The sequence below is a fragment of the Agelaius tricolor genome, unplaced genomic scaffold (genome assembly GCF_023055355.1).
Source record: "Agelaius tricolor isolate 1412-34295 unplaced genomic scaffold, bAgeTri1.0.p SCAF_27, whole genome shotgun sequence".
Taxonomy (NCBI): Eukaryota; Metazoa; Chordata; class Aves; order Passeriformes; family Icteridae; genus Agelaius; species Agelaius tricolor.
The window spans coordinates 274,953-286,409 of record NW_027269287.1 but is presented as its reverse complement, the minus strand read 5'-3'; the positions used below and the strand labels follow the sequence as shown (position 1 = coordinate 286,409).

The 11,457-nt window shown below is 49.2% G+C and overlaps 1 protein-coding gene and 1 non-coding gene across 2 annotated transcripts; both read left to right on the top strand.

Moving 5' to 3' along the window:
* The first annotated feature begins 356 nt into the window (after positions 1–356).
* On the top strand, positions 357–5,712 carry LOC139600449 (endogenous retrovirus group K member 5 Gag polyprotein-like). Its single transcript, XM_071448601.1, has 2 exons — positions 357–1,633; positions 4,330–5,712. Exon 1 carries the CDS (start codon positions 448–450, stop codon positions 1,345–1,347), a length of 900 nt encoding a protein of 299 aa, XP_071304702.1. The 5' UTR covers positions 357–447; the 3' UTR covers positions 1,348–1,633; positions 4,330–5,712.
* A 4,788-nt stretch (positions 5,713–10,500) lies between these two features.
* LOC139600514 (small nucleolar RNA SNORA13) lies at positions 10,501–10,633 on the top strand. The gene has a single exon (XR_011682590.1). It is a non-coding gene; the product is annotated as a small nucleolar RNA SNORA13 (small nucleolar RNA).
* Positions 10,634–11,457: the final 824 nt, after the last annotated feature.

Genomic DNA, 11,457 nt, shown 5'->3' with positions numbered 1-11,457 from the left:
TGGCTCTTCAGAGCCACAAGATGGCGGAGACCGCATGGCAAAGGCGAGAAAATCCCCGTCTCCTTCCCAAAACCCACCTCGTCCCTGTCCCTCCCCTTCTCCTCCCCTTCCTCCTCCCCCGTCTCCGCCTTCCACTCCTCCTCCATCTCCTCCCCTTCCTCCTCCTCCACCTTTCCTCCTAGATCCTCCCACCTCCGCCCAGAAGGCAGCGCTGTCACCTGTCATGCCTCCCGCCCAGTTCCAAAGCTCCGCCTCCTCCTCTCTGACCTCCGGTTCCCACTCTCCCTCTTCCGGTTCCCACGGTTCAGCATCCGGGGGGGGGGGGGGGGGGGAGTGGGGAGCCGGCAACTAGAGCCTGCTGCCATTCCAACAGCAGCTCCGGTTACGTACTACCCGGTGGGGGAGAACAGGACGCAGGCCCAGTGGGTCCCCTTCCTGCACACCCTCATGAAAGAGCTTTGTAAAGCTCAAAAAGAGTTTGGGCGGGAGTCTGAATACTTCCGAGGGATTCTCCAGGCCACCTTGTCAGAGGCAGCAGTTACACCAGCTGACCTTCGGCGAGTTTTCTCCTGCTTCCTCAATCCCACAGAGCAAGTTCTCTGGGAAGGAGCATGGAGAAAAGAAATCCTGAGAATCCTCCCATCCCTGTGGGACAGCCCGAACTCTGGTTTAGATGCTGATGGGGGTGTGCTCTCAGTAGATCATTTGTTAGGGACCGGGAACTGGGCAGATGGACCCTCCCAAGCGAGGGCCATCCCCCTAGAAGCATTGCAGCAAACAGCCAAAGCGGCTGAAAAAGCGTTCCTAGGGCTGCGAGCAGCAGCTCCTCAAGTGCCGTATTCTAGAGTGTTGCAGGGCGCAGAGGAACCCTTCTTAGAGTTCGTCGAGAGGCTCCGAAAATCGATTAACTATCAAGTTGAAGGCGAGAGCGTGCGGGCCGAACTTCTAAAAGAAGTAGCGTTCCTGAACGCTAACCCAGCATGCCGTGATGCAATCAACAGCCTTCCCTTGGAGCCCCCGCCCGCTCTCCGAGCAATGCTCGAAGTTTGCGGGAAAAAAGTTTTAGTACCATCTTCTGCAGGAACGCCACAAGTCATCAACAGTCGTCCCAAGCAGCCGTTTCGTCCGTCCGTCGCTGCTGTCGAAGAGACACCGTCCCCTGACTGCTGTCCTGCCAGCCGCCCATCTCCGCAGCCAGCTCTTCCGACGTCCACCCAGCCTGCTGCACCGTGCCATCTCTGCGGCAAAATAGGTCACTGGATGCCTCAGTGCCCACTCCGGAAAGAGTTCCATGAATTTAAAAGGGGGCAGCGGGAAGCATCGGGGAAGCCGGTGCAAAAAAACTAGTTAGTCAGCGCAGTGCCCCCCTGCGCCGAGACATAAGTGAGGCGGGTCTTGGTGCCAAAGCTTCTAGAAAAAAAGGGGGGAATGGTGGGACTTTGCCTCCAACTGCCGGACTTGACACTTGTTCTAGCTTGACCGCAATCCAATCTCGACCAAATCTAACAACATCGTCTTGTGTTTCCTCCTTCAGACTGCAGCTCAAGGAGCACCTCTACATTTGCTCCACAGAGTACTACCAAGCCTCAGTGTCTCCGGAGTGTCTTCCAGGTTGGGAACGGATGTGCTGCAGGTATGTTGTAGTCGGTGACACAAAGACGACCCCGCCAGAGGTGAACATTGTCCCGGGCCTGTTACCAGCAGACGCGGAACAATTCTCGCTTCTGTTGTACTGTGTCCGTCCTCCTCTCTTCTTGCCCAAAGGGCAAGTCATCGCCCAAGCCATCCAAGTGCCAGAGCCATCTATAACCCCAAGCTCACCAGCTAAAGCAGAAGAGGTAACACACTCAGTAGCTTGGGCACAAGTACTCAGTAAAGAAAAACCAAAAATCACCTGTCGTATTGCGAGAGGAGGAGAACAGGTCACAATGCATGGCCTGTTGGACACCGGGGCAGATGTCACGGTCATTCCCTCTCAGGAGTGGCCATCACATTGGGATTTGCAAAGCGTCCCTGGGCAGATCCGTGGCGTAGGGGGTCTTCAATTGGCCCGTCAGTCAAAGAGCGTTGTGCAAATTACGGAGCCAGACGGACAATTGGCTTCAGTCCGTCTGTTTGTTTTAGATTTCATAGAGCCCCTGTGGGGAAGAGACCTGCTGGCCCAGTGGGGAGCCAAAATTGAACTACCGGCAGCCCCCCAGGTTTTTTGGGCAGTGGCCACTGATGAGCGCCCCACCTGGAAGCTGGATTGGCTTTCAGATACACCAGTACAGGTGGCTCAGTGGCCGCTCAATAAACAAAAATTAGCGGCGCTCAACGAGCTTGTGCAGGAGCAAGTGCTCAAAGGCCACCTGGTGGAGTCCATGTCACCATGGAACTCCCCAGTGTTTGTTATAAAAAAGCCCAACAAAGACAAGTGGCGGCTCCTGCACGACCTCAGACAAATTAACGCTGTGATCAAAGACATGGGGTCTCTTCAACCAGGGATGCCCTCCCCAGCAATGCTCCCCCGAAATTGGCAATTGGCTATAGTTGATATAAAAGATTGCTTTTTTCAAATTCCCCTACACCCAGACGATGCACCACGTTTTGCCTTCACGGTTCCCTCCATCAACCGTGAAGCCCCAGGCAAGCGCTACCACTGGCGAGTTCTTCCCCAGGGCATGAAGAACAGCCTGGTGATCTGCCAGTGGTATGTTGCTTCCCTGCTGTCCCCGATCCGTGCAACTGCGGGTGACGTCATCATCCACCATTACATGGATGATATTTTAATTAGTGCGCCAACCGACGACCTGTTAGCCCATGCGCTTGACTTGACAACCAATGCGTTGATTGCTGCAGGGTTCGAACTCGCACAAGACAAAATTCAAAGGATGCCGCCTTGGAAGTACCTAGGCCTGGAAATCACAAAGCAGACCATTGTTCTGCAAAAATTGGCGATCAAAACAAATATTAAGAGCTTAGCTGATGTCCATCAACTGTGTGGGTCTTTAAACTGGGTAAGACCTTGGCTGGGTATTCCTACCGAAGACCTAGCCCCCCTTTTCAATTTATTGAAGGGGGGAGAGGAGCTGTGTTCTCCTAGGACCCTTACCCCGGAGGCCCAGGCAGCGCTAGAAAAGATTCAAAGCTCAATTTCGGCCAGGCAGGCCCACCGATACCAGCCGGGTCTGCCCTTCCGATTTGTTGTATTGGGGAAACCGCCACATCTTCATGGGTTGATCTTCCAGTGGGACAGCAACATCAAGAAGAACAAGGACCAGGGCTCGAGAGACCCCCTCTTGATCATAGAGTGGGTGTTCCTCAGCCACCATCGGTCCAAGAGGATGTCACACCCACTCGAGCTGGTGGCAGACCTGATCCGGAAGCCAAGATCAGCCACCAGCAATTTCACCAGAACGCGCCTGGCCTAGTTCGTCAGTTCAATCTCACCCGTGAACAGGCCAGAGCAATTGTGGCGACATGTCCCCAGTGTCAGTCCCATCAAATGCCAACAATGAGCTTGGGGACGAATCCCCGAGGCTTGTCGAGTTGCAAAGTGTGGCAGACAGATGTCACCCACATCCCCACGTTTGGCCGGCTGAGCTTTGTCCATGTTTCTATTGACACCTTTTCCAGCGCTGTCTATGCCTCTGCCCACACAGGAGAGAAAGCGGCGGACTGCGAGAAGCACCTGCTTCAAGCGTTCGCTGTCCTGGGCATCCCTAAGCTCATCAAAACAGACAACAGACCTGCATATACTTCCAAGGAGTTGCGGAGTTTCCTGCAGCAATGGGGAATAGAGCACAGAACCGGCATCCCCTATTCCCCGACAGGCCAGGCCATGGTGGAGAGAGCTCACCAGAGCCTGAAAAAGGTTCTTGAACATCAAAAATCGGCAATGAAAGTAGAGCCTCCCCACATCCGTCTCGCGCGAGCAATGTTCACTCTAAATTTCCTCAATTGCTCATTTGAGAATCTCAACCCGCCCATGATAAGACACTTCAGTAGACACGACCAGCTGCACCAAAAGTCCAGGCCCCCGGTTCTTATCAAAGACCCGGAGACCTGGAAAACTGAAGGACCATTTGATTTCATCACCTGGGGGAGAGGTTATGCCTGCGTCTCCACCCCCTCAGGCCCCAAATGGGTTCCTTCCAAATGGGTTCGGCCCTACTTGCTGAAAGGAGTGAGAGACAAAACGACGGTCAGTCAAGTCAAGGTAGCAAGTTGGAGGCGGAAGCGGAGACCCCCTGACCCTACTTCACCACCTCTCGAGTTACACCACACATTTATTGCAAAACCACCTGGCCTTTGAACCTTTTCATATCTAACTGTAGTTGCTTTCAGTTTCATTTCAGGCATGGCCCAGACCCAAGTCTGCCTCGCCCTGTTCCTGGTCACCCTGTGGTCCGCGCCTCCTGTGATCGGCGCGTGGATTGTCCCCCAGCCGAAGGCAAATGTCTGGCGAACTCTTGCAGAGGCCCTGGGACAAGATCACATCTGTTTAGACACCGGAGCAGCAGAAGACCCCATGTCGTCATGCCTTGTGGGGATCCCTCTCCCTTCCAATGAGTTGCCCCCTCCTTTCAATTATGCATTTTCCCTATCCACCACCCGCGGCGCCATTGCCGCTTTTTGGAGTGCCTGGAGAGACGGAGTCCAGGGGCTCGCCCCCTTGGATTCCGAACCCCAAGAACTCCACCTGCTTGGCTCCGCCGTGGCCCCTGTTTGTATTTTGTTTCGATTCACACCTCGTCCTGAGGAGAAAGGCTATACGGTGTTGAACCCCGCTGATTCTAGATATCAAGCAGCTCAGTGGTGCAAAAAGCCCATCAAGATACCACTTTCCTCCACCCCAGGCGGAAAGCCGTTAGCCCTCCCCCGGGGCATTTTCATGATTTGCGGAGGCCGAGCCTGGGCAGGCATCCCCTCTCACCATATAGGAGGACCATGCGCATTCGGGTGGCTGTCGCTGCTAACACCCAACATTACCCAAATTTACGATTGGCGAAACAAGAGTTACAGTCTTGATTCGGCTTCCAATTGGACCCGCGCAAAAAGAGATCTAAAAGAATTAGACCCAGACTGCGACTCTGTAATTGAACATTGGGCGAAACCAAAAATTGTTGCACTCACCATCTTTCTGCCGTGGGTGTCCATTGCAAAGTCTCTAGGTGAATTGGCCCACCTAGAGTGTTGGGTTGAGAAGCAAGCGAATTTTACCTCAGCCATGCTTTCAGACCTCCTATCTGATGAAGAAATAACAAGGAAAGCGACCTTGCAAAACCGAGCCGCAATAGATTTTCTGTTGCTGCTACACAATCACCGGTGTGAAGAATTCAAAGGACTCTGCTGCATGAATTTATCGTCCCGGGCTGAAGACGCAAGGATCGCCATTGACAAAATGCACAGCCTCATCTCTAACATAAAACAACAAACATCTGATTGGCTGGGGGACCTGTTTACAAAGTGGGGACTTTCTGGCTGGGTTGGGTCAATTTTGAAGTCTGTTTTGTACCTTTGCTTCACCCTGCTTGTCATTTTAGTCGCTGGAGCTGTCCTCTGGAAACTGGTGAAGCAGCTGATTGACAGAGTCATTCAAGCCCCAAATGCCTTCCCGGTCGAAGCCTCTTACCACCTTCCAGAAGAAAACACCTGGGAAGACGTCTCCTCCCAAGATGAGCAAGTAGAATCCTGCTGCGACAGCCGAGAGTTGTATGCTCCAGAAAACTAACAAAATCCAGAGACTGCTTCATTTTAAGAGTCGCCAAAGTTTGGAAACCTTTTACCTTGTTAGTTAACCAACTTGTGAAAGAAAATTAACAGTTCCCCTTCCCCTCCTTTTTAAACAAAAAAGGGGGAGATGTTGTGTCCTGTTTTTGGTTTGCCCCAGTTCCTCCCCATTCATCTGTCAGTGGCCCTGCCCGGAATTCCCCTATCCCAGATCGTTGTCTGCCAATCTCCTAGTCCCTCCCCCGTTCCTATGGTTTCGAAAATGTATCTTTGTTTTCTCCACCCCAGGCCCCCTTTCCATCACCCGGCTTCCCTTCCCCTTCTTCTAGATTCTTCTTCCCAGAACGTCGGGTGATTGGTCAAGGGTCAGGGGCCCCTCCCCTAAGCTTGCTTCATTCAATGATTTTGCCTGCCATTCAGAAATGTATCTATTTCTTCTGTACTTTGATTGGTTTGTTGTAAGTCCCACCTGTACCCACCCCCTGCATTTATAAGTGAGGGGCATTCACATTTTCTTGTCTCCGAGGCTCCCCTCCTCAGCTGTTAGCAGACGTTCCTGTCTCGCCCGGTTGGGCTCAATAAACCTGACCTTGTTCCAACTGACCTCGGAGTCCTCCCTTCTTTTCTCCGTGCACTTCGCCGTTGTGCCTGTGGAGCGGCCAAGACCCACGAAGGCGCAGACTGGACTTTGAGTCCAGCAGGCACCCCTCCACTGCGAGCTAGGCTGGTGAGCTTACCAGGCGCTCTCTCAACACCCAGAGACCAGCGCAGCCGCAAAATAATTTCAGTGATTAAATAATTGATCACATGCTTAGGAAACAAAAGAGAAAGTAGTACCTTACCGTTAACTTCAAAGACAAAAACCTGAGTGTCTTATGCCTTTCACTAGGTAGGTTCAGCTTTTCTTTCTTAATCACTCTAGGGTCAAAGTTGTCCTCTTGTGCCTTGTGGTTGTGTTGACAAATTGGAATACATCAACCACTGCATGGTACTGGACAGTGGTTTAACTCAAATTCCACATAAGAGGCCACAAAGCTACAACGGGGCTTTGTACCAGAGCAGATAATTCAAACCTGCTAACCATGCAAAATGTAAAATAAATAATCTGAACAACAGGGCCAACTGCTGGGACAGAACTGTGAGACCTGACAAAGCAGGACTCACACTTTAACCTTCTGTTAAACCTCCCACATATTTAAATGTGGTTTCTGTTTCCACCTCAAGAGGTTTTTCTTATCTACTAGGTAACTAAGAATTATTGTTAGTTATGTCTTCAATCTAGCATGTCCTGGTTTTGTGGGAATATTCGTAACAAATAAAATGATCACAGACTCAGAGATTAGGAATTCAGATTCACTGTGATCATCTAGAAGAGAAGCATATTAAGTCATTCCAGTTTGAATTATGTTGCCACTTTCCAGAAAATTCTAACCCTAGTAGGACTAAATGAATCAGTTTGAAAAAGTAAAGAAATCCAGCTGTGCAGTATCATCTCCTGTCTTTTGTAAATTGTGCCACTGATTATTTTTACTGTCTTCCAAGTTGTTCAGTAAGAAAAGAAAAACAGGATGTGTGATCAATGTCCCTAACCTGTTCATGATCTGAAAAGCTTTGATCACTGTTTTCTCATGGTATATGACTGCTTCAGCAAGTTTACCAAACTGAAAGGCTTGAGAGAAGGGATTCTCTTCAAAGAGACCTCAACAGGTTTGAGAGGGGGGGTTCATAAGACTTGGTGTTGTTCAACCTGGAGAAGACTTTAAAGCAGCCTTTCGATACTTAAAGGGAGCTTATAAGAAAAATACAGACAGGCTTTTTACCATTGCCTGTAGTGACAGAACAATGAACAATGGTTGGAAACTAAAAGAGGAGAAATTTAGACATTAGAATCGGACATAAGGAACAAATTTTACTCTGAGGATAGAGTCAGATTGCCCAGGGAAGCTGTGGATGTGCCCATTACTGGAAGTCTTCAAAGCCAGGGTGGTAGGGTGTCTTTGTGCAGCCTGGTCTATGAAAGATGCCCTTGCCAATGGCACAGAGTTTGGACAAGCAGGTCCCTTCCAACCCAGACCATTCTGTGACTCTGTGACTCAGTAACAATTTCTGGGTTCACCTGAAGTGACCATATCGTTCATACAGTCAGTTAGTGTTCTACAGATGGAACACTTAGCAATCAAGTTCTCCTGTATCCCCAGGCAAAAATAATAAATGTCACAGACATTTAAAGCTTTTTCTTCACTATACTATTTACTTAGATAATCAAAACCTACTTATATCTGACTTAAACTTCTGTCCAAGCTGCTGTCCCTGAGCAGCAAATCAACACTTGACTGTATCAGCAACACAGAGTAACAGATCTCCACTGATTTAATAGCTTGACTGTCACCTACAATCTCATCTGTGTCCCTCTAAGACCACTACTTGTGAATTATAAGTATCACTTTACTCAAAGTGCTGACCTTTATGCATGCATAAGTTTGGCTTGAGACAATGCCTAAGACAATTGTGCATCTTCCTCATGTGCAAAACAGAATTTAAAATGACAAACCAAAGCTATTAGAGGTGAATCTGTTTAAAATTAATGTTGATGTTATTTTAGTTTGTGCTATAAACAGAGCACTAATATACGCTTAGACATGTCTAAGCATAAGGATGCAAAAGCTAATTTCTGTAAAGCAAATAATGTTGCACCCCTGCAAGTATGAAGGCTTTCCCAGAAGCTCTAAGTGATGACATCTGCTAGCCCCTTAACTTTTTATTTGTCTTTATTCCTCCTAATGTCTTGGCTGCAATGAATCATTGCAGCCTGGGCATTAGGCAGCCTTCTCATAACCTCCTGGGCATTAGGCAGCCTTCTCATAACCTCCTGTAATTTAGCTAAGGCGAACACACACCTGCAGAACACACTCCAGGCTGTCCTGCAGAAGTGACTTGGCAACTCTGCCTTTTGGACACTGTGTAAGTGCTTCCTCTGATATTCCCAGGTAGGGAGGAGCCAAAAGAAGCAAGCAGACCACAGCAGCCCCAAGAAGCAGAGCAAGGTGGATTCCAGCAAAGAACGTGAAACCCCATTGAGTGCAAGAAAATGCTGACCACTCCACAAGCAAAGAAGCAGGCACACAGATGTGAACTGCACAGAGATTCCAACTTGCGCCTTAGGTCTTGTGTTTCACCCACAGAAAATTGTGAACTGTGGGATTTATAAGTGTGGGAATCAGTAGTGTTGTAGAATTTTTTGTTAGATGATAGCTTAATCCATCAGAGCAAGGCAGGTAGTAGAGCTGTACAGGTTTCCCTATAGCTGGCACCAGCCTCACCCTGCTCTTCCCTGGACACGCTGCCAGTTTATCCTCCTGGTGTACCTGCCTGCTCTGATTCCCCTTCTCACAGGATTTCAAATGTGTGAACACAAGGTCAGGAAATGTGGAAAATATGCACTCTGGCAGAGCTGAGCTTCTGCCAGCATTCAAGCCTTAAATATCGAGGGCTGTCTCAACCTGTAGTGTGCACCAAGACCGGTTCCTCTCTCCATGTGCCCCCAGCGGAGCAAACAGCAGGATGCTCCTGGGATGGATGAGGCACATTTTGGCTCTCTGAACAGACATAACAGCTAAGTTTAGAAAAGAAACATTGCATATTCTGCAAGGGAGCAAAGTGGAGGCTTCCACCAATCAAGCACACAGAAAGGTAAAAGGTCACAGCTTACACAGCAAAACATCCTCGGTCCACCTAATGCATATTTATTTCTGTTATGTAACCTTGCGCAATTCTTCAAACACAGTCCTTTTCTTTATTAAGCAACTTCTACTGTATGTCATCTGAGGGCACTGGTTATGTTTACAAAAGGCGAGGGGAGTTCAGCCTGGGGACAGACAATTTAACCTGAAGACATCGCAACCACGAGCGAGCGGTGCACGGGATGGGGTGTTACGTGCAGTCACCTCACCGTGGGAACCCCGGGAATTTGCCCGCCGCAGCCTCGTCGCCGCGAGGGCACAGGGAACACAGGAGCCCCCGGAGCCCCCACAAAAGCCCCGGGAACCCCGGGAGCTGCCAAAAGGAACAGGAAGCACCAGCAACTTCCCCTCCACAACACCACACGCCTCGGCGGGCGCGGCATTGCGCATGCGCAGACAGCGAGATGCGACACTGTCTCCCTCTCGGAGGCGCCTCCATCGCCGCGGTAAGACAGGGGGGAGAGCCGATGCTGATCTGCACCCCGGCGCCTTTCCAGGGCGGCGTCGCCTGCTCAGAACTTCTGCGTGGATGGCCGAATCTGTAGCCTCGCGTCTGCGGCAGAGTCAGTATGCGGCCGCTGCGCTGCGGGAAGAGGTGGAGGCGGCGCACGGAGTGCCCCCCTCCTTTTCAGGAGGGATGGTTCGCCCCGCGGCAGGCACGCCGGGAGCGGCGCGGCGGCCGGGGCTGCTGAGGGAGCTGCGGTGCGAGGCTGTGGTTATTGGCGCTGCTTGTCTTCGAAATCGGGCACTTACCTCTAGTACGTCCTTTTAGACTCCTTGTACTGTTCGTGTGTCTGTCGCTCTTCCAAATATGTCTTCTCCCTTTTTTTTCCCAGATGAAAGCAATGGAAGTTGGTCAGTGGCCGGAGCGTGCACCACCATGACCAAAAGATGTCCCAGGAGCATGGTATTTTTGGCTTTTCCTATTAAATGTTTGCGCTGTATATAATATTACTTAATTGCGAATTTCGAAATATTTTTCAGCTGATTTTTCATAAACTGTGAATTTAATTTCAGGGGTAAAGAGTTCCCATACGTAACTTTTGGCCTTTGTGTTGCCCATTCATTCCTGTCCAGAATGGATGTGGTGTCAAAAAAGGCAAACAGGAATTCTTGCTCAAACTGGTTGAGGGAGCCGGTTATGTACCTTCCTTCTTTCTGTTTTTGCAAGGACAAAAAACCCCAAACAACATGTAGTCATTTTATTCTGCAGTCTTTTAAAGTGGAGAATCTGACAGTTATTAAAAGAGGAAAAGCTAAAATTATAATGGCCGCTTTTAGCATGGTTTAGCTCTCCTGTCTGTCATTACATCTGCAAGTAATTAGTACATAACTTTCCAGGCTTCTAGCAGTGGCTTCTAGATTTTCTATTGTAAAAAGACATTTACAGCTTAATATTCATGCACAGAAAAGATTAAATCTTCTTAAAGAGGAAAAATTGTGTTTTGTTTCTGTAGATTTGTGGGTTTCTTATTCAGTATTGAATAATACGTTTTCTATTCTTTTGTTAGAATAGAATATTTCTATTCTGACAAAAGAATAGAAAACATATTATTCAGTACTGGATAATAGACTTTCCTTGATGCCCTTTTGAAAGTGTAAAGTGTTCTTGGATATTGTCAAATTCCTGACAGAACATTTAATGCTAGGAATGCTTCCTGCAGGTTTCTAGTGTGTTTTGCTGGAAGTTTGGGATCTCCCTGTGTGGTGAAAGCCTCTGAGCTTGAGAAGGGCATGTGGGAAGAAGCCGCCAAGTGCTGATTGCAGAGCTGTGAGTAGCAATAATTCCTTGTGCAATGCTGTCCTGTAGCCTGCCGTTAAAATGAAGCAGGCTTTCTGCTGAGAAGGAGGTTTGGCACAATGACTTTAGAGCAGAAAGCAGAGCTGAAACAGTGAGAGTGAGATCACCCTGATGGCTATATTCTTATCAAAAAGAGCAAAGTGGAAGCTACAAAATAAAAATTTTGGTGTGGGTGGCTTTGTTAAATCTATATGTGGCTGC

Excerpts from the sequence above, each read along its gene's own strand:
- LOC139600449 (XM_071448601.1), top strand. The coding sequence starts at position 448 with ATGAAAGAGCTTTGTAAAGCTCAAAAAGAGTTTGGGCGGGAGTCTGAA.